The sequence below is a fragment of the Strongylocentrotus purpuratus genome, unplaced genomic scaffold (assembly GCF_000002235.5).
Source record: "Strongylocentrotus purpuratus isolate Spur 01 unplaced genomic scaffold, Spur_5.0 spur5_scaffold_16, whole genome shotgun sequence".
NCBI lineage: Eukaryota > Metazoa > Echinodermata > Echinoidea > Camarodonta > Strongylocentrotidae > Strongylocentrotus > Strongylocentrotus purpuratus.
The window spans coordinates 15,768,361-15,791,136 of NW_022145601.1; the positions used below are offsets into that span (position 1 = coordinate 15,768,361).

General features: G+C 39.7%; 2 protein-coding genes across 2 annotated transcripts; both read right to left on the bottom strand.

Annotated features, from left to right (window-relative positions):
- Positions 1 to 5,379: 5,379 nt before the first annotated feature.
- On the bottom strand, positions 5,380 to 6,883 carry LOC105447196. The gene has a single exon (XM_011684967.2). The coding sequence runs from the start codon at positions 6,881 to 6,883 to the stop codon at positions 5,495 to 5,497; it is 1,389 nt and encodes a 462-aa protein (XP_011683269.1). The 3' UTR covers positions 5,380 to 5,494.
- A 6,683-nt stretch (positions 6,884 to 13,566) lies between these two features.
- LOC100891703 (solute carrier family 43 member 3) lies at positions 13,567 to 22,540 on the bottom strand. Its single transcript, XM_030986895.1, has 10 exons — positions 22,342 to 22,540; positions 21,516 to 21,700; positions 20,295 to 20,383; positions 20,135 to 20,169; positions 19,721 to 19,813; positions 18,302 to 19,238; positions 17,920 to 18,033; positions 15,417 to 15,612; positions 14,650 to 14,773; positions 13,567 to 13,938 (listed from the first exon to the last, which is right to left on the bottom strand). The coding sequence occupies exons 1-10, from the start codon at positions 22,525 to 22,527 to the stop codon at positions 13,837 to 13,839; spliced, it is 2,061 nt and encodes a 686-aa protein (XP_030842755.1). The 5' UTR covers positions 22,528 to 22,540; the 3' UTR covers positions 13,567 to 13,836.
- Between the last annotated feature and the right edge of the window lie 236 nt (positions 22,541 to 22,776).

The following is a 22,776-nucleotide window of genomic DNA, read 5'->3' on the forward strand; positions in this document are numbered from 1 at the left end:
CGCATGACCATTGTATTAGTTACTGTGTGTGTGGTCGTCAGCATCGCGTTCAACATTCCGCTTGCCGTGTTAGCTGAAGTTCGATTTTCCAACAGAGCCAAAGGAAAGCTTTACGACATTTCCTTACGTCACGATTCTTACCATATCGATTTAACGGTGACGTGTTCGATATATGCATTGTTTATCTGTTCGATAATGACGACGACTGTTCTTTATGCTTCCATATACAACTTCCTCCGAAAGAGGGCAAAAATTCACGCAGGCCTGGTGGATAATGAGCTCCCAGTAGCTACCATCAGTTCAAAGAACCAAAGCACATGTACTCTCGACCACATTTGCATGCCCGGTGCAGAAAGCAAAGATTTCGGCGGAGTCACAACCACTAAAAAAGCAGTTCAGCATTTGCATGTAGCTACTGAAGGATGTTCAAATAACAAAAATATCACATTGGCACCAAATAGTAAAGTCATCGATTCGCATTTCATATCTTCTATAATTGAACCGTCTCAGGACAACCTTAAACAACTCCCTCTACGACGAAACCTCCCAGAACCACATCACCCACCAGCGTCATCGCCCAAAAGATCTCTTTTTAGGCGTCGTGGTACGAACCAACTAAAGGTACTCAGGAAGAAGCAGGAAGCTGACTATGGAAGGAAAACAACGCGCATGCTCCTTATTATATCAATATTCCTCTTCCTCACTTGGGCTCCAAGCATGATCATCCCCATCATTCCTAGTTCGATAGTTTCTAACGGAAGGCACATTCCAGGATTCATCACTATTCTTGACATCCTAATCGCTCTCAAGCTCACTAACCACATCGTCAACTTCTTCGTCTACTATTGGGTTAGCAACAGTTTCAGAAGAGACGTGAAGGAGTCGTTTAAGAAATGCCGAGGCAGGGAATATTTATGAAGATATAGATCTTCCGATGACGTAATCAATAACTGAGACAAGAATCGAAACGGCTTTCAGATATGAGGCGGCAAAACCACAGTGGTTCTTTGAAGATGGCTGAAAGTATAATCCGCTTCACATTTCTGAGTCCTATAACGTAGAGCTGACTAAATACGCTTAGGTCTTTTGTTGCGCCCAATTACCATTCATTTTACACGTTAAAAAAAAAACGACGGTTTATGTTTGCGGCGGCTTACTGCGCAATAGGCCTACATGTATATGAAAATAACTTGAAAGTTATCGTTTATTTTTGTAAAATTATGCCGCAGCTCTACTTTCGGATATCCTCTGGATTTTATGAAATAAAACTTCAGTCTTGTCATGCTTGTAAATAATAATAATAGCTCATATTTATAATGCGCCTAATACTTTGTTTCTAGGCGCAGCACATTTTATTACCCCGATCATCGGATACAGGCTTACCCGTATCACAATGTATGCACATTTTCCACTTCCTAGGGAGCATTCCAGACGATGTATATGGAGCAATCGAAAACTGGCAAAAGCTGCTATTTCAGAGGCTACGCGTTCCCCAATCTCCCTATTTACAGCTTTCGAACAATCCTCGGTTTGCATGGAGGGCGCAAGGCAGAGCTACTTTCCCGGATGAAACCTTATACAACACATATCTTCTGCAAACTCTGCAAGTGTATTGAGATAATCACGAAATAAACTTTGGAGATCTGAATGCCTAAATGATAAGAATTTTACTGTGTCGAACAATAATGGTCGCTATTCTTGGTTGTTATAACATATATGACCGTGAATTAATTAAGTACGAGCATTGACTAAAAAAGTAAAACCGCATGAATCTTGTATTCTATTGTGTTAGACTAAATGAACGAAACAATAAAAACATAGTTCTCCATGACTCGAGATGTAATTTGATATATTATATTGTTCCCTCTCATGCATATCTCCTTCCCAATGCGCATTTCTCTTTCCTCATCTTCTTCTCAACCCCACATGCAGCTCAACCTTTTTTTTATTATTTTCTGTACCCCCGATCTCTGACTTCTTTTTTTGGCATTGCCTACTCTTTGTTTTGTGACCGTGTTCTCCAATCTTTGTCATGTAAAGTACTCTCTCGTCCCTGTTGGCATCCCTTTTGTTTTCCTATTCGTTATTCTTTTTTTAGTTACGAGTTTGTGAATGTAATGAGTCATTATACCTAGGTATCATTTGAGGGGTCCACACTTGTACAAGCATTGCTTCTTGGTGGACCTCTCTGTTTCCAATATGTATTCCTTAATTGTTCAACTGATTATGATTGATTTGTAACTTTTTTGTTGGATACAGAATTAAAATTGAATTGAATTGAACAGTAATAAATATCTTCCTCTCCGTGTCCCTCTTTCTCGCTCGCTCTCCTCTATTGTACAAACGGCGCGATCCATGTTGCCGACACACAGACACTGATCAATGTCACCAGGACAAGCCAGTCAAGGATAAAACGCTGCTTCCAAGTAATCTAGAAAATTGGTTTTAATCTTTAAATGAGGGGTAAGCCGGACATTCAATGTGTATGTATTTATGACATTTAATATAGAAGAAGAAGAGACGACATTCCAAAATAACATCACTAACAATTGCAAATTGTATAAAAAAGAAAAAAATACCAAATTACAAAAAAAAAATTATATGCAATTTTTGAAGAAGAGAGGTGTTAGGAGAAATAGAGGCATGAGACAAAAACAAGATTAAGCAACAGAACGTTTTTTTTGTATATCATGATCGAATCTTGGTATTAAAAAAAAATCATTAGCAAGAAATGTTGGATGCATTTTACAAATACCGTTACTTGGGTTTGCGTTCTTACCGTTTGAGGGAGGTTATTAAATAGCTCATATTCTCACAATCATTTCATGAAAATATTCCACATTCATGGATCGTGTATGATACGGGGAAAAGGATTGAAATACATAGACAAACACAAACAAAAAAGAGCGAGGGGTAGGAGAGAGGATGAGAAGCTTATCAAAAGGCAGGTCGAGGGACAAAGGACTGTTGGAAATGTGAGATTTGCTTACGGAGGAAAGCCTCATCGGCATCAATATACATCAATAGAGCCTTCTCTCATTACCGGCCCTGAGCGATTTAATAACTGCTTTAAGAACATATATCGTTCTAAGCATTAACCTAGATTCATGACTGACGTTCACATGTAGCATTCCATTTTAGTATTAAGAATATGACATTCGCTTGTCATCAGCAAATAATATTATCGGGAAAAATTATATCGTGTAAGCAACATCAAGCCATCTATTAAAGGCACCGTTTAACAATGTTAAATCTGATATGCATAGCCCTACATGTTATCAGTGTCTGTGATATGGTGTAAATAATATTGAAGCCCTACAAAATTTTCGCTTCAAAATGATCATGAAGTGCCTCAAAAAAGTAAAGAGCTATGAATGACCGGTTTTATTTAACTCATTTTCCCCAATAGACTGTTACAGTAGTGTTTTAAAAAACGTTATGAAAACGGTTTTTGAAATTTCTATTTCTAATCATAATATCTTCATAATCAGACAGGTGATTGGCTTTGAAAAGTCAAGGGGTTCCCGACTGACCTTAAGGTTTATAATTATCATTGCAGCATGAGCAAAATCCTGGAGTGTGTTTCAGAATCTGAGACATCGATACCCAATCCCTTAATGTCTCATAATGCCTGTTGATGACAGCCAATCTTGGTGTATTCTGTTGTTAAGAAAAGCTTATCCGATGACAATATATCAGAACCGCAACACTTTTTTTTAAACCCTGGGTATTTGAAAACCTGCACATCGTATGTTTATGACAAAATAAACAATTACAACTTTCAGTGAATTTGACTTTTGTATCCGTAATTCTACTTCCGGTTTAATCTTGAAAGAAAATTCCTCAGTCACCGATTCAATTCAATAGAATTCAGAATTTATTGATCACAGACAAAAAATAATCATACATTTAGGAAAGAAATCGTTCTATTTATGTTTCTATATAAGAACAAAGCAATTCAGCACGAAGAAACAGCAACTTCAGATAAAATGCGTAGAGTGTCCGTGCAAAATAAGCACATATGAATTATAACAAAATGAATGTATATGACAAAGGAAACATATTGAATGAATTTTGTTTAAATATCAAAATACACTCAATATATAACAAAAAGATACATAAAATTGCATCTGAACGCATACATGTAGGACAAATATAACAGATGGGCATAGTAAAATTAGTAATTGACAGTAAATTGCTTGGGGATCAGATTAAAGATGTATTTAAAGATCTTGTGAATTCGACCCCATTGTGATATATAAATTGCATTGAATATTGTTGCATGTACAACAACAGGGAGGGAGAGAATACATAGTTCAGTCAGATACATTGATTAGGCCTCGATACCATTCTTTTATATGGAGATAACTATACTACTACTACTACAACTACTAATAATAATACAAATGAAAGCAATAATAATGATTAATAATAATAATAATAATAATAGTAATAATAATAATAATGATAATAATAATAAAATAATAATAATAATACTAATACTAATAATACTTATAATGATAATAATAACATTAGCAATATTAATTGTTACAATAATAATAATAATGATAATAATAATAGGCCTATTGTTTACAAAAATATGAAAATAATTTGTCTTGTTTACCCATGTTAGCCTCATCGGTATAATGCAATTTTATGCATGAGTCATATGACACCTCAATCAGGAAAAATGAGCCAGGAACAACAAAGTTCTGTTTATTTAAAGTAATGCTTGCATTTCCATAATTTTATTAAACGAATTTGTTTTTACTGGCTGCCTGCTGTAGCAACAAACAGAGACGACAAAAAACTTTATGCATGACTGATCGTTGATGAAACTAAGTGTTGATTAAAAATGCTAAAAGCTAATTGCTAGTAAGGTACGTTTACATTTCCTATTTGATCATGCAATTAGCGACAGAGCAATGAGTATTTCGGAAATGAAGGTGCAGAAAATAAACTTGCTAGAAATGTGAATTTCTCTTTGAAATTCAGATAACGGTTCGCCACATGACTTTTTGGTACCCTTTCTTCAAATTGTTTTTAACACTCATGCGTAAAATATGCATCTTATGAGTGTTACAAATAAAAAAAGAAGAGGATCTAAGCTTTTCAAATATGTGTCATTTATTAAATCTAATTGTCATTAATTTATGATAAAACATCGATAACTCTCTGGGACGCACTGTATAGAGTAAAATAAGCGAAAGAGACAGACATAAAGAGAGGGGGAGAGAGAGAGAGAGAGAGAGAGGGAGAAGAGGGAGGGAGAGCAAAATAAATAAATATGAGAACATCCAATACAACAGATGTCATTGATTGAAATTACATACTAAATATATCAAAATACTTAGAAATTAAGTTTATCATTTAAGAAGGATTTGAAACGCAAAACGTTATGTAAACCTAATTATTCAACCAGTGTTTATCTATCAGTACTGTCTAAACATCTTTTAAATCTCTCACATGCATTTTACATGATCAACTTGTGGCTTCATCTGCACTGTTTATACGACTCTTTGACGTTTCTTCTGAAACTGTTGTTGACAAAATAGTAGACGAAGAAGTTGACGATGTGGTTAAGAAGTCTGAGAGAGTGGAGGATCTGGATAATCGCCATATGTCCCGAAATTTGACGAGCTCTTAGAAGTGCCGAAAGTGGAATGATGGGGACTACAACCTTAGGAATCCACGTAACAAAAAAAAATATCGTTATGATAAGGAGCATACGGGTCGTCTTCCTTCCGTAGTCGCTTTCAAGTTTGTCTTTTAATTTCTGGACTCGCTTCGTACCCTGGCGTTTGAAAGGTTTCATCTTCGGTGATGACGCCGGGGAATAAAGAGGCTTCCTCTGACTTGTGTGTGACGGTAGGGGGTCCTTATTTTCCCTTGATATGTTGGTCTCTGCAAATGTGACATGAGAGACGGAGGGCTTAGACCTACGTCTAGGTGACGATAGCAAGATGTTACTTGAACATCCTGCTGTCTCTGAATGCAATGAAACCTCATTTGTTTTAAATTTGTTCTCGATACTCGTAACATCGAAGGCAGAAGTTCCCTCTTCCGTTTTTGCTGCCGCTGCGATCATGTGGTTTTCCATAGGGCTGGATTCTTGCAAACCGCCGCTATAGGCACGAGCGTTTCTTGTACTAACAGTAGCGACAACGGGATGCTTCCCCGTCATGTCGGCGTGAATCTTTGCTCTCTTACGAAGGGAAACGTAGATCAAAGCGTAAAGGACAGTATTCGTCATCAGCGATATAGCGAATAACACCAAAGACGACATTGTTGTACCCCATACGTAAGAACCATTCACGAAGCATAGGCTTCTTCCAAGATGTCCGAAGTGACGAGCTTCAGTAAACACAGCAACTGGAATGTTAGTCACAATGGATACGACCGTACACAGTATCGCAATGAAAATGGACATACGTACCGTCATTCGTCGTCGTAATGGACGACACACAGCCATGTAGCGATCGATGCTGATTGCAGTGGTCAGATAAAGTGACGCGAAAGCCGTTGCATTATTGGCGAGAGATGACGCATGACACAAACTGTTGGTCATCAGCCCTGGGAATGCACTGCGGATGATGAATACAGGACAGAATACACAAGCGACGAAGTCGACTGTCGCTTGAGCCATAATGAGGATATCCGTGCTCGTCTTCCGTTTCTTCAACGCGTAGGCTTTGATGATGACAGCGTTCCCCGGTAGTCCTAAGACCAACACCAGCGTATAATAGGTTAAGTTAACAGCAGTAACAATATCTTGGTCCTTAATCTCATAGTTTTCTTCAGATGTAATTAAGTCATGAACTGAGTCGTTCATAGTTGTGAACAAAGTGATCAGTTCCGAAGTCGAATTCATGTGGTCTCCCATGTTTTATTTCTCCCTTACCTCATTGTCTGTCTGAATTAATATAATGTCATACACAGTGTCTACCTGTGACAAATGAACGTTGCCGTTATACAAACTTCTTGACATCTTGAATTAGAAAAATCCACGAATCAGCACTCAGCGAAATTGGGTCGTGTTGCCTGAGTAATTATCTGGGTACAAATGATCTCGGCTATGGAAATTTCGCTACGTGTGTCAAGAGTTGGGAGAGCTTGCCATGGGAGCAGTGAGGAAATGAAAAGGCTAACATTATTACGGAGAGAGTAAGTAAAATGAGGAAGCAGAGATAAGAAGGATTTTAGGAGAGAGAGAGAGGGAGAAAGAGCGTGACAAAGAGGAACATATTTGTTTGATGATATTTAATGGATATCATTATGTGATTAACATCAATTGTGTGTGTCTATAAAACCACTTAAGTTCTCGCTTTATTTGCAATTATGCAATTTATCAGATGACACACAAGTCTGATTCTGAAGGTTCAACATGTTAGACCTGCTAATATGTAAACCTCTCTCTCTCTTCCTCCTCCCTCTTCTCTCTTCCCTCTTCCTCTCTCTCTCTCTCTCTCTCTCTCTCTCTCTCCCTCCCTCTCTCTCTCTCCCTCCCTCTCTCTCTCTCTCCCTCTCTCTCTCTCTCTCACTATCTCTCTCTCTCCCTCTCTCTCCGTCGGCCAATTCATTAGTATTGCTAATACCCCATTTTACCAGTCAGTGTCAATCTTGATAACGTAGCCCATTAACTTTTCCGTTGTCGTACGATCACGAACATGTCAACAACAAGTATTAACTCTGCTATTTGCCTAGACAATTCATTCAGATATAAAGTGCCTCGCTTCTGATAGTCGCTGCCATTCTGTTATTCAAATCCAGTAGATTTATGGTAGTCCGTAAGTAAGGGCTTTGGTCATTCTCTTATTTTCTCCGATGATCCCCTTCTTTTTAAACCAGATTCAAAAACGATTAATGTATGATATCCCGTATTCTGATGATCTCCTCAGGGGGTTGAATTCATTTTGGAGCTTTATTAAAAACGTTGATTTTGTAGAAAAAAATCAAATTCCAGAAACGGTTAAAATATGTAATTACATGAGAAAATAAATTTTTGAAGATACTAAAGTGTCTTCCTTCCTCGCTCGCTGACAATATTTTGACAGCAAGGCAAATAAGGGCAACGAGAGGCCCGAATATCCTCATATTCGTGTATCAAGGTCATGACCGAATATATCACTTTTTATTTATATACATTCGGCGGCAAGGTGCCCGCATACAATACCTTAAATAGTTTCTAGTGTGTGGATTACAAACAAATTTTTTACCAGTTTGAAAATGTCTTCTCTTTTTTATTCTTAAACGTGCCCATACGTGTGTGCATAGCACTTGACGAGAGCCAGAGCAAAATTAATAGTCTGTAAAGACGTTGGGATTTAGGAGAACATTTTCATTTCTTAAGAGGGTACCGTGACTAACAAAAAGTTAAAATAACGCTGCTCCAGAGAAGTAGTTGTCCTCGGGGGGTAATTGTCATCGGGGGAATTGTCCTCGGAGGGGGGGGGGGGTAATTATTATCGGGGGTAGTTGTCCTCGGGGGTTAGTTGTCATCGGAGAGTAATTTTCCTTGGGGGGTAATTGTCCTCGGGGGGGGGGGTAATTGTCCTCGGGGGTAATTGTCCTGGGGGGTAATTATCCTCGGGGGTAGTTGTCCTCGGGGGTAATTGTCCTCGGGGGGTAATTGTCCTGGGGGGGAATTGTCCTCGGGGGGTAATTTTCCGGGGGGTAATTGTCCTTTGGGGGTAGTTGTCCTCGGGGGTGATTCTCCGGGGGTAATATTCCAGGGGGTCATTGTCCTTTGGGGGTAGTTTTCCGGGGGGGTGATTGCCCAGGGGGTAATTGTCCTAGAACCATTCATAACTCAAACAATACAACTTTTACAAAGTGGGACATTTTTTATGACTCACTCTGTACACAGAAAAAGAGAGCGAGGGTTGGGAGAAAGGATTAGAAGCTAATCAAAAGGCGGTCGAGGAACAAAAGACTTTATGTTGGAACATGTGAGATTAACTGAGAGAAGCATCATCGGCATCAAAATACATCAATTGAGCCTTTTCTCATGCAGGTCCATTTCTTTGGAATAACCGCAAACTTAATAGCCATAAATTACCGGCCCTGCATGATTTCATGAGCGATTTCAAAACTGCTCTAAAAAACATATCCCTTTCTAAGCATTGCCCTTTATTCATGACTGACAAACACATGCATCATTCCATTTTGGTGTAAAGAATATGACAGTTGACTTAGTTTCGCTCACCAACAGCAAATTATATTGTCGGAAAAATTGTACCATGTAAGCAACATAAAAGCATACAATAATGTCTCCTAACGCCTATTGATGACAGCCAATCTTGGCCTACTCTGTTACAAAAAAAGGATTATCCGATTACAAGATATCATAAACCTAGCCCCTGTTTATCACGCGCGCTCTCTCTCTCTCTCTCCCTCTCTGTCCTTCTTTGTATATATCTTTCTTTCTCGATGTATGTACACATATCCAATTTCCGGTGTCGTGTCATTCAAATGTTCAGTCGAGACTTGAAAACACGACAACTTACCTCGCATAAATACCGGTGAGCTCTTGCCGCCCTTTTCCCTAGCTTATTCATGTTAGCAGATGACGGTTTATTCAATCCCGTTTGTCATTTTCCAACTGGTGTTACGTATATCTCAGCCACACCGCTTATTCGACTCAAGATCGACCGAAACCGACTATTACGTTTCCCATTCGGGCTAATGTAACTTTTTGTTTTGTCTGTTATCGGTTTGCCGCATGCCTCGTTGATGTGACTGAGGTATTAGAGAGCCCCAGGACAACATTTCAGACTTAAAACGAACGCAGATCCTCTACATATTCAAGCAGTTCTTGGTTTAAAGTATTCCTGATTTTTATTACAAACAATAAGCCTGCGATGGATAACCTAAATTTGACGAAAGAAGCTCGTTGGAGTTCGTTGGAGATCGTGAATGAAACCGACCGAATTGTATCAATATGATACAATAGACAAAGGCGATATGAAGAATGACGATAGCGGTGATTTTCCAGTAGGTGAATTAATATTTTATCTTCTCATACTACTATTACGGTGTCCGGGGAATGCCTTCATCATCCAAACTTACGCATGGAAGAAACAGAAGACGAGCACGGATATCCTCATCATGGGCCAAGCGATAGTCGACTTTGTCGCCTGCGTATTTACCCCAATATTCATCGTCCGAAATTTCGAAACCTGATTACCGTTAACCTGTGTCGGGTGTCATCACTTTCAGAAGAAGCCACGGCATGTGCCTCCATTTTCCTGACGTCAACGATCAGCATCGATCGTTATAGGGCTGTTTGCCGTCCATTCCGACGCCGGATGACGGTGCGTATGTCGATTTTATCAGTGATCATGTGTGCGGTGGTCTCGATCGGTGTCAACATTCCGCTGGTCACATTTTATGTCGTACATGATTCAGGTCTCAACGGGAAAAGAATGTGCCACCTCTTGATATCACCTACAGGTCATGTCGGTACCATAATAATGCATATAGCTTTGTTCGTCGTATCGTTTGCGACGACCACCCTCCTGTACGCCCGCATCTACGCTTTTATCCGAAAAAGAGCCAAGATCCACGCCGACCTGGTGAACAATGTCGCCAACATCAGTTCATATGTTGACGTTGACAGTTCGCCGGAGTCGAAATCAAGAACGGGCCATGTGGATTGTGGAGGACCGACATGGAACTATTGAAAACGTTGATGACACCTCAAGCATTGCAAACATCAAAAACAAGTTTGAAACGACACAAACGTCATCAAACGTTGCAGGATGTTCAAGCTATACTACCGTTTCAGCGTTACCTAGAGGTGAAGCAGCCGATTCGCGTCTCAAACTATCAGCCTTCAAATCGTCACAGGACAAATTGCAGCCCATGCCATTACCGTCAGAACACACGAAGCAACATCAATCATCGTCTAAACCAGCATTGTGCCAGCGTCGTCGTCATCGGAATGGGCAAAAGGTTCCGAAAAATGAAAAGCAATACGACTTTGGGTGAAAAACAACTCGCATGCTCCTCATTATCACAATATATTTATTCGTGACGTGGACACCATTAATTGTTATTCCGCTCATTCCATCCAGCCTGATAAGGATAAACCACACCCCTTCGGCATACTACACGATTTTGAACGTCGCACTTTCTCTTAGACTCACCAATCACGTCGTCAACTTCTTCGTCTACTACTTGGTCAGCAACAGTTTCAGAAGAGACCTCAATGAGTCCTTTAAGAAGTGCAGAGGTAGAAATTAGTTCACAGAAACAAATAAGATACATTTTTTTAAAAACAAATTATTGCATAAGGCCATTTATTCATAGAGCTGCTCTTCATTTTAAAAAGATCCCTCCGTAAAAATTCGCAACATTACTTTTACTGGGGCTTTTAAAAACCAGCCTTTAAAAATTAAGATATTCATCTAAATTAAAAGAATGTACCTATTTAACCTGTAGTTTTCCCCCTTTTTTTCTTTTCATGTAGTAGTAAAACTGTATATATATATATATATATATATATATAAATATTTTACTAAAGGCGTCATTAGAGGGGCATTTGGAGTGAAAAATGATTAATTATATAGTCATTATGAGTCATTAAGTAGACATTAGGGTTAGGGTTAGGGTTAGGGTTAGGGTTAGGGTTAGGTTTAGGGTTAGGGTTAGGATTTGTATGATGTCCACTTAATGTACCATGTTGGGTTCTATATATACTTGTTTGTTTATTTTTGTATCTTTTGTTTTCTGGCCTCGAGGAAGACCAACAGCAACATTATACTGTTGCAGATGATTTTGGATTCATCAGCTGTATGTTTTCTTTTTATCTCTCTTTTATTGTATTTCTTTTCTTTTAAATTGAAATTCTTTGTATTTGTGTTTTGCTTTTGAATTTACGAAATATAAACAAAGAGAAATCGCACACTTCTGAAATTCAATTTAAACTTCATTGATTACCTGTTAATAAATTAATAATCAAACACTTTTTACTTTGATTTTCATATTTTCTTCTACACACCCCCCCCCCCCCCCTCTCTCTCTCTCTCTTTCTCTATCTTTCTCTGTCTTACTGGCTAAACGTGTATCTTTATCTCTTTTTCTCTTTGTCAGTCTAACTCTCTCTTATATCACCCATCCTCTTGAAGATTAATCACTACGATTCATAAACGTCGCTCTTGCTCTGGGACTCACCAACCGCATTGTCAACTACTTCACCCCCTACTCTCTCCCCCTCTCTCTCTGAAATGCAAGGCACCCGTAAGGGTGCCAGCAGGGTACCAGCCGAGTGCTGGCCGGTAGGTTACGGGCTCCGTCCGATGAGCAGGTGCACCAATGGTTGTACATGTGTTATATAGGCAATGGCGAGCTTGCGACCTATTTTGATCAAATTACGGTGGGTGAACTTTCAAAAGTCAATGGGACATGAGGGATTCAATGAAAAACCAAGTGATAACGTACGTCGGGGTGGATGTGCTTTTCGTTTAAACAAAAAATGAATTTGTTTACGATGTTTTTTGGTAAATGTCCATAGGTTAGGCTGCTGGACTCTGCCTATAGGGGGCGTTGTCAAATAAGATTTAACGGAGCTATATGGGGTAATTTTCCGAGGGGAAATTTCCCGGGGGGGGGGGGGCAATTATCCAGGGGGTTATTGTCCTTGGGGGTAGTTTTCCGGGGGTAATTTTTCGGGGGTGATTGTCCAGGGGGTAATTGTCCTGATACGGCCCAGGTTCGCACATTGGAAAGCTAGGGCCTCCAAGGATACGTCACAGCGTTGCCGCTTTGTATTTGATTGAATACAACTTTTACAATTGATAACTTTCTTATTTTGATTTTTGTTCAAACTTTCACAGATTTGTTTTTCTCTTGTTCTCTCTCTCTCCTTTTTCGGACTTCTCATTTAAAAAAGAATCATGAAACATTCCATTAAAACAGTTCCAAAGAGCCCTTGACTTAGTTATGCAAATGGTAGTTCATACCTATTCCATATTGCTTTCAACTATAGCCACTACCTCAATCTTTTCCAGGTGAATCTTGGACGGCATAACAGATTGTTTTCGAGTCTCATCAACGCTTTAGATTACGCATTCCCGGATTTGATGTGATTGGATAGTTCTTATAGTGAACTTAAGTAAGAATAGAACAAAATAAACAAACTAAACAACATTACATATACCAGATTACGTGATAAAAATAAAATAATTTAAGTGTATGGTGATAACCAAACTAAAGCAATTACTTTTTTTTGGTGGGGGTCGCCTACCTACATAACTAACACGTTTGCAAATACTACTTTCCCCCCCCCCCCAAAAAAAAAGAAGATCTCAACGTAATTTCAATATTCAATAATCATCACCTATTGAAATGCGTTAACACTAATCTGTCGTAGTATAATAGGGTATTGAAACTGCAATTGGGTATGTTTCTCGAAAGTCTTTATAAACGTGTAAAATGACAACGTTATTTTTGCTTTAAGGCTGTTTCAAATATGACGCGGCAAAATATTTAATTTAACCGCGAGAGCGTTTTTATGACGTAAAGTGTAATGTGCATCATATTCCAGAGCTCATGGAATACGTATTAGTCCTTCGTTGCGCGTAGTTGCCTTTCATAATACACGTAAAATAAAACAAACAAATAAATACGTTGGTGTTTTTTTTTGCGGCGGTATACAAGCCCTTTTTATTCATTTTTCTTGAGGAGTCATTAAAGTACATTATATATTATATTCCCATGGCGCACACTGAACATACAAGTATGTTTGCCCATACCTCCATCTATATTTCATTATCCATGCTAATAACTCCTTGAAAATGCATGAGGTATGACGTAATTACATATACCAGCAGTCATTCATTTTGTGGCCCCTGGAGCTTGTCTTCTTCTACTCTTGACATAGAGGGCAGCAGGTAAGAGTAGCGTCGAAATGTCGGCAATAATAAAACCAATTGTCACCTGAAATGAAAAATGACAAAAAATTAAGTGACATGCTGCTTTCTAAATTATACCGAAATACATTAACATGAATTGAAATAATTTAACTAAGCCCGGAGGCACTGCTAGAATATACGCTGTGAGTATATGTGTATGCGTGTGTGCATGTGTGTGTGTGTGTGTGTGGGGGGGGGTATCAATCAAATAAATCATAACTGTCTTCAAGTTTAAAATGTTATTGTTTGTGTAACCATTCATCAGACCATGCCTTGGGGTTTTACTTCTCATAAGTTTTGGAGATATCTCGTCCTTTCTCACAATCAACCGTGCGCTTAGACAATGCAGTTTCTAGAGCTCTTTCAATAATCTGTCTTTCAAAAGTAAGTATGAATTATATTGTTGTTATTACACCAAACACTCGTCGGAGGATTTATAATGTCCACATTTTCCTAAGAGTACAGGCTTGAACTCTATCTCTTACCCATCCCCTTTCAACCGGGAATTTTTTCACGTTTATATTATTTTCACGAAGGTAGGCAAAGTTGTCGGGGGAGGGGGGGGGGGGGGGAGGGTGGCGTCGGTATTGTCAGACCACAAACAAAAAATGAGGCAAAATCTTTTTTCATTCGACATACGTGGAATTTCATTAGTTTGCCAACTGGAAGGATTTGCCAACGAAAACATTTGTCGCTACTCGGTAGACCTATATATCATTGCATGTGTTATGCTTACATAAAATGGATCACCATCAAGATACGTCTGGAGTATGATGAAGATTGGGTACTGGAGAAGGCTGAATAACCCGCAGATGGTTCGAATTGCACCGTATACACTGGCGAAGTACTGCATCGGGAAGCTGTGATGTCATCAAAATAAGAACGATAATAATGTTGAGATAAGCTATTTTCTCAGTAGTATATATTGCGTAATCTCAATTTAAGTAAATTAAAGATTGATATTAAATGAAGATCAGTCAATTTTTATGTTTCTTTATTTTTTGAATACATTTCCATATTCTTGGTTGTTTCTTTTCATATAAAATCATCGTAATATTTAAGCACACTGTTACGTTTGCCATTTTCCGATATGTTATGATCATACAAGAATTGTACAAAGGAGGGTCATCGAAATAAAACTTGAGTGGATGATGATAATGGTGGTGGTGACGATGATAGATGATTATGATAGATGAGTATAATGTTGGTGGAAATGATTGATGATGATAATGATGATGTGGTGATTGTTTTGGTGATGGTAGTGGTGGAGGTGGTGATGAGGATGATGATGGTGGTGGTGATCATGACGGTGATGATGATAATGATGATGATGATGATGATGATGATGATGATGAATATGGTGCTCACGATGCTGGTGATAATGGATGGTGATGTTGAGTAAGGCCAATGATGTGTAGGACCAAGAAGGGTGTAGAACAAATCGAGGGTAGGAACAAGCTTACAGAAATTGGGACCAATTTGGGTGTGATCCCCAATACTTACACGACACTGACGACTGCCGGACCGACACCGTACAGCAGAGACGGCACGATGAGGAGTAAAACGAAAGTCAGATACTGAAGCTGGAGGCTAGGAATCAGGACACAAACGGAGTAGCCAATTGAAGCAAGAGCAGTGATCACCAGAGGAAGGCAGCTATCACGCATGTCCGCGTACGGATCTCTCACCTTGGTTTTCTCTGCATTATTTTCATGGAAGGTTGAAAATCATTGCGTTACTCTTCAAATTTAAAGTTTTCCAACATTTCCCTTCTTTGGGAGCATTTGTCCTACAGGGAGATTTTCCTGGGGGGAAGTTGTCCTACAGGGTGATATTCCAGGGATAGTTGTCCGACAGAGTATTATTCCGGGGAGTAGTTTTTCTACAGGGTGATATTCCGAGGAAAGTTGTCCGGAGGAAGATTTTGTGCCGGGGTAGAGTTAGGCTATCTGGAGAAACCTATCCTGCGTAGGTGTCCTGTATGGTGGCCCTGAAGGAACATCGCGAATAGACAAAATCGTGAAAAATATGCGATAAAATTCACGATATCGTCAATTTTATCGCATATTTTTCACGAAGAAATTCACGAAATTGACGATATCGTGAACTTTATCGTGAACTTTTCACGATAAAATTGACGATATCGTGAATTTTATCGTGAAAAGTTCACGATATAAAGTTCACGATATCGTCAATTTTATCGTGTACTCTATCGTGTACTCTATCGTGTACTCTCCTGACGGGCGCTTCGTAAACAAAACCAGCCCTAGCTGGGGGAGACAGAGAGAAGGAAAAAAGGGAAAGGGAAAGAGAAGATAAAAGGAAAGAAAGAATAATAAGAAGAAAAGAGGGAAACGGGGGGGGGGGGGCGAAGGGCTCTTGCCTCCTCCTCACTCCCCCCCCCCCCTCCCCGCCAAAAAATAAATCAGAGAGAGAGAGAGAAGGGAAAGGGAAAGGGAAAGAGAAGATAAAAGGAAAGAAAGAAGAGGAAGAAGAAGAAAAGAGGGAAACGGGGGCAAAGGGCTTTTGCCTCGTCCCCCCGCCCCCCGCCAAAAAATAAATAAGAGAGAGAGAGAGAGAAGGAAAGGGAAAGAGAAAAAGGAAAGAGAAAAAAAGAAAAAGAGGGAGAATAGGAAAGAAAGGAAAAGAAAGAAAAGAAAGGAGGCAAGAGCCCTTCGCCCCTGTTTCCCTCTTTTCTTATTCTTTTTCCTCTTCTTTCTTTCCTTTTATATTTTCTTTCCCTCTCCCTTCTCTTTCCCTTTATGGCGGGAGGGGGGAGGGGGAGGTAAGAGCCTTTCGCCCTTCCCCCTTTCCCTCTTTCCGTCTTCTTCTTCTTTCTTTCCTTTTATATTTTCTTTCCCTTTCCCTTTCCCTTCTCTCTATCTCTCTCTCTCTCTCCTATTTATTTGTTGGCGCGGGAGGGGGGAGGAGGCAAGAGCCCCTCTTTTCTTCTTATTCTTCTTCCTTTCCTTTTTTATTCTCTTTCCCTTTCCCTTCTCTCTCTCTCTCTCTTATTTATTTTTTGGGCGGGGGGATGCAAGAGCCCTTCGCCCCCGTTTCCCTCTTTTCTTCTTCTTCTTCCTCTTCTTTCTTTCCTTTTATCTTCTCTTTCCCTTTCCCTTTCCCTTCTCTCTCTATCTCTTATTTATTTTTTTGGCGGTGGGTGGGGAGGGAGGAGGCAAGAGCCCTTCGCCCTTCCCCCGTTTCCCTCTTTCCTTCTTATTCCTCTTCTTTCTTTCCTTTTATATTTTCTTTCCCTTTCCCTTCTCTCTCTTATTTATTTTTGGCGGGGGGGGGGGAGGAGGCAAGAGCCCTTCGCCCTTCCCCTGTTTCCCTCTTATTCCTCTTCTTTCTTTCCCTTTCCCTTCTCTCTCTCTCTCTCTCTCTCTCTCTTATTTATTTTTTTGGCGGGGGGGGGGGGGGGGAGGTAAGAGCCTTCGCCCTTCCCCCGTTTCCCTCTTTCCTTCTTCCTCTTCTTTCTTTCCTTTTATATTTTCTTTCCCTTTCCCTTTCCCTTCTCTCTCTCCTTATTTATTTTTTGGCGGGGGGGGGGGGGGGGTGAGGAGGAGGCAAGAGTCCTTCGCCCCCCCCCCGTTTCCCTCTTTTCTTCTTATTATTCTTTCTTTCCTTTTATCTTCTCTTTCCCTTTCCCTTTTTTCCTTCTCTCTGTCTCCCCCAGCTAGGGCTGGTTTTGTTTACGAAGCGCCCGTCAGGAGAGTACACGATAGAGTACACGATAGAGTACACGATAAAATTGACGATATCGTGAACTTTATATCGTGAACTTTTCACGATAAAATTCACGATATCGTCAATTTCATCGTGAAAAGTTCACGATAAAGTTCACGATATCGTCAATTTCGTGAATTTCTTCGTGAAAAATATGCGATAAAATTGACGATATCGTGAATTTTATCGCATATTTTTCACGATTTTGTCTATTCGCGATGTCCCTTCAGGGCCACCATAGTCCTGATACGTCTACAATTTAACTATGTTTACTTACTTGTTGTTGAGCAAGACGTGAAGATGTTGTTCCTGTCCATGAGGAGACCTCCAATAGGGCCAACGATGACAGCTAGGAACTGGATAATGGAGAAGACGTCTGTGTACCAACTCACTAGATTACCAAACCAGATGATGGGAGTTAAACAAAAAATGATTATGCTATTGTATAGCTATAGTTAAACCGTGACCTGAAAATTCAGCAGTCAATATTTGTTATAAATATCGTATCCAATTGGTTTATGATATTAATCTTGGTTATCTCCCCTCACTTGATGACCTTGTCTTAACGCATTTCATTAACCTAGGAAAACTGGTCTCCTCCTTTCTAGTTCATTCAATTTTTTTAAAGGCATGTGTAAGGCTAAGAACGATGGACTTACCCACATCTTCATCGCCATCGGCCAGTCTGGTGAGAAAGGAGTTGAGGGTCCCAAAAGTGAAGATCAGATCAATCTGTAGAAACGCCTGCCAGAGAAGTAATAAACAAAATGGCGTCGACAAGAGACACGAACTAAGACTTCCATACTCCTTCCTCTTCCGTTCAGCGATATTGGAATCCCCATCATCATCGGGTGTTTTATCCGTCTCTTCGTTCATTAATGGGTCCCTATCTTCACCAGCTTCTTTATTACTTACTTCCACTCCATCCTGTCTCGAGTCTCCAATTTCAGTGATTCGTTTACCCGTCTCTTCGCTCATGCGTTGGTCCATCTCCTTGTCAGTTTCTGTGATGATTGGGTCCACTCCATCCTGTCTGGAGTGCCGATTATCAGCGATTCGTTCACCCGTCTCTTCGCTCATGCGTTGGTCCATCTCCTTGTCAGTTTCTGTGATGATTGGGTCCACTCCATCCTGTCTTGAGTGTCCATTTTCAGGGATTCTCTTACCAGTTTCGGCCGTCATGAATTGGTCCATCTCCTTGCCAATTTCTCTGATCATTGGTTCCCCTATATTCTGTCTGCAGAGCATATTTTCAGGCATTCTCTTACTCGACTCCTCGTCTAAAGGTTTTTCCATCTCCGGAGCTACTTCTCTGCTGATGAAATCCATTCCAATCTGTATATAGTTCCCAGTAACACCTATCACCGGATTGGAGAGGTCCCCAACGTCCCCTCGGTTTTGGTAGTACGCGCTCTCTTCTCTGTCCCGATGAGTGGTCCTAGGGGCGCTGCAGGGGGTCAGTCTGTACCCCTTCGGGAGGGGCCAGGGGATGAACTTGGTAGGAAGGAAGAGGAATGTGTTGATGTGGAGCAGGAGCACGGATCCAGCCATAATGAAGAAGAAGGTATTGATGGAGAATCCGACCTCGTGTGCTCTCTGGTGGTAAAAGACCAATAGCGATTCAAGTTGAATGGAGATGAATTATCCTTAAAACCGCTATTTCACACGCAGTCTAGGCAAACTATCTACTCTAAAAAGTTAGGAAGGTCTGTTGGTCACAGTTTTGTTTGTTTGTAGTTACGTACGTACTCCTAAAATACAGAAAGATGCAATGCATAATTTGCAATATGGATGAGACTGTTCAGAAGAAAAAAGCTTTCGACAATAGGAATTTTGAACTTGCAGCGGTCACCATGGTCACTGCTTTCCAGGCAGCAATATTTCACTAATATGTTTGACACAATTATCACAAATTAGAAACAAAACATTGTTATGTATATCTGATTCCCAATTTGCACAAGAAACGCTTTCAATAGCCCGTCCAATAGATTTACAGCTTTAGTATCTAATTACAGATGTGCACAACCTTTAGAGATCCATGCAAAATCTTGCCAAAGCACCTTAAGAGTTGATTATACCTTAGCGATAACAGATATTATCACAGCTGCGCTGTACATGGCGTTGATTGTCGTTATGACGGTAGACTTATGTCCTCTGAAAAGATTCCCAATCTGTTAAAGAAAAGTAAATCATCAAATAAACATCACAATATATTCAACCCATGTAGACCATTCAAAGGAAGATTCTTATTTCAGAAGTAAAATCACAGTGTCATGGTCATTGATTGTTCAGTGCATAGTCATGGAGCCCAGTGTAAGCGGCCAATCATCAGACTGTCGGTTAGCTCAGTTTATCTGTCAAACAAAACTTGTTATCTACTATTCGGAACGATCAACTTAAGCTCCCAATCACAATACTGACTGACTACTGTTTGGATAGATCAATTTGAGTATTGAATTATGAATATTTGACGAATGTGACCTTTGACTCACCTGCATGGATGAAAAGAGCAATATGACGCTTCCAATTAGACATTTGATTTTGACCAATTGAAACCTATTGAGACCAATTAAAACCAATTGGAACCAATTGAAACCAATTGAAAATTCAATTGGTGTTCAATTGGTTTCAATTGGTTTTTCGTCTTGGGAAGAGTAAAACAGATGGTTCCAGGAAACAAGAGAATGGAGTAGGTTGAAGAGCTGAATGCCATCATTAAATAACCAATCAGCATCAAGAAGCTGATAGCATCGTAAAGGAAACAAGTAGAGGAAATCAAAACTAGTATCGACCATATATTCATTTATGGGGAATTAACCTCAAACTAAATGTTAATTCCAGTTTGTAAGCCATTTAAAACATCCTCTGAAAAATTTAAAAAATCATAAATTTGTCAAAAGGAAGACGTAACTCTTCTTCAGAATCCTTCGTCTTTCGTGGTTCGCGGCTATACAGCAATGCTTTTTATGTCAAATGAAACGTTGTTTTACTTTCTATGTCATGGTAATGCTTTATAGTCGAGAGGTTAATTTCTTTGATTAATCAAAATCTGAATAGAATATCAGAACGAAAATGAAATTCCGTGAAATGTTTGTTCTTGATCTTTAAGTTGACAATCGAAAAACACACGCACATGTACTGGTTTAGCATGTTATCTTTGATATTGTTAATGATCCCATCATTGTAAAACTTATACCCTGACAAAGATTATTGTGCTCTGCGATCAATTTCAAACGATAAACGAATTCTAAACTTCATGTCTCGACTAAACGCTTTGCCTTATCCTATACACCTAACCTTATACCTAGTCCCAATGCCTAAACTTCTTTCTCTGACAAACTAACAAATGTTGCTGATGGCACCCAGATGTAGCTTGCTTGTTCGGACAAGTCGACATCATGACTTAAATGTGGGGAAGACAAACCCCTGCTCTTGCGACAATTGCTCCGGGCTTTATTTTGTCACAGGTGTAGGGTAATATAGAGTGTTGCAATTGGGTTTAATGTTAGAGGAAGACAGGGTTGTGAGTTGGTCTAGCGGCATGTTCACTTGGTCAGCACTCTAGCTGTCTTCGCCTACAAACTGACTGAGGCGACCCCGGTTCGAAACTGAGTCACGCCTTTCGGATGGTGACGTTAAAGGTCGGTCCCCAGACGTAAACAATCATATCTGATAGATACACCTCTGTAAAAACCCAATTGACACACACACGTTAGAATACGATAAGGTGTTGGGTCCAGAATTGAAGTTCAGTATTCGGTTAGTGTAGGAATTGACGCGGGGCAAATGTCGCAGGAGCATGTGTCCTATACATCAGGCACATGTTACGAACGACCCCTTTCAACGATGTCCCTGACACTTTATGGAACGTACCTCATGACCAGCCGAGATAATCTAGTTCCATACCGATCTAAAAGGAAACCAATAGGGAACATGGATGTTGACTGAAGAGCGATGGCTACAGAGAATACAAGCTGAAGGCGACTAGCCTGCTCCGGACACGAGACATGATTGCCGGTAACTCCGCCGAGGTTTCTGGTACTAGCGGTGATGTTGGGCTAGATACAGGTGCAAATATAAAAAGAAATGGTCTATGAAGACGATACAACTTTGATATATCATATATACGTTCTATAAAGCATTTCTGACAAGTTTGTTTCCACTAGTAGTTGAATGATAATGAGAGTAAGTTGATGAATTAAAAATACGAATGAAACAAGGAAAGGGTGGGATCGAATTATTAACATATTGATCACATTGAAAATGTGGGCGTCAATCATAGGACAGGTTTCCTATGTTCTCCGACCTCGATTATTACCATTTTGTAACATTTGGTGTTTCAGTGAGACAATAAAATCTATGAAGGCTAATACTTCTCTTTTTTTTGTGCAATATATAATATACGCTAAAAAATTGCCTTGAATAATACCGATAAAAATAAATTAAATCCTTACATAATCTGGAAATACCATAACTGTTCATAGTGACTATGATAAAAAGTAAACACATTGCGAGATATTGGGAAAATGGAATTGGTATCAGCAATGCCCTTTATTTTTAAACGGTGATCCTTCTTGTTAGTACCATACAAGCTTCCTGATTTAAATATATCAGAACTTTTCATCGTTATGGGAAGGACATAGCCAAGTAAACATTTTCTTTGAGGATGTTGAAGTCGTGAAAGTTGTATCAATCTTACCATTATGGAAGATGTGGTATTTTCCCTGGTGGTGTTGTCGTCGTCGCACAGGTCACTGAAGTAGCCAAGTTGTATGAACACGAAGACAAACGAGGGCCAGCCGTTTATAATGGCGCCGTGAAAGAGATTTTCGAAACATGTAAGAAGAAGAGCGAGGAGCCGCTCGATGACCACCAAATCCCTCATCTCACCCGTGATCGTTTACAACAGTTGATTATATATCTAGGCCTATACCCCTTTCTTCAAAGGATTCACAGAGCTGAGTCAGGCAACATGAATGTAAATTAGAACAAAGTTATTGTGACGTTCAAAATCAATTTCCAATTTCCCTATTTAATTCGGGTTTATTGATATGAACAATACATATGTAAAACATTGTATACGTGATTGTAGTCCGAAGACTAATGAATTGGCAAATCAATTTGCCAATTCACT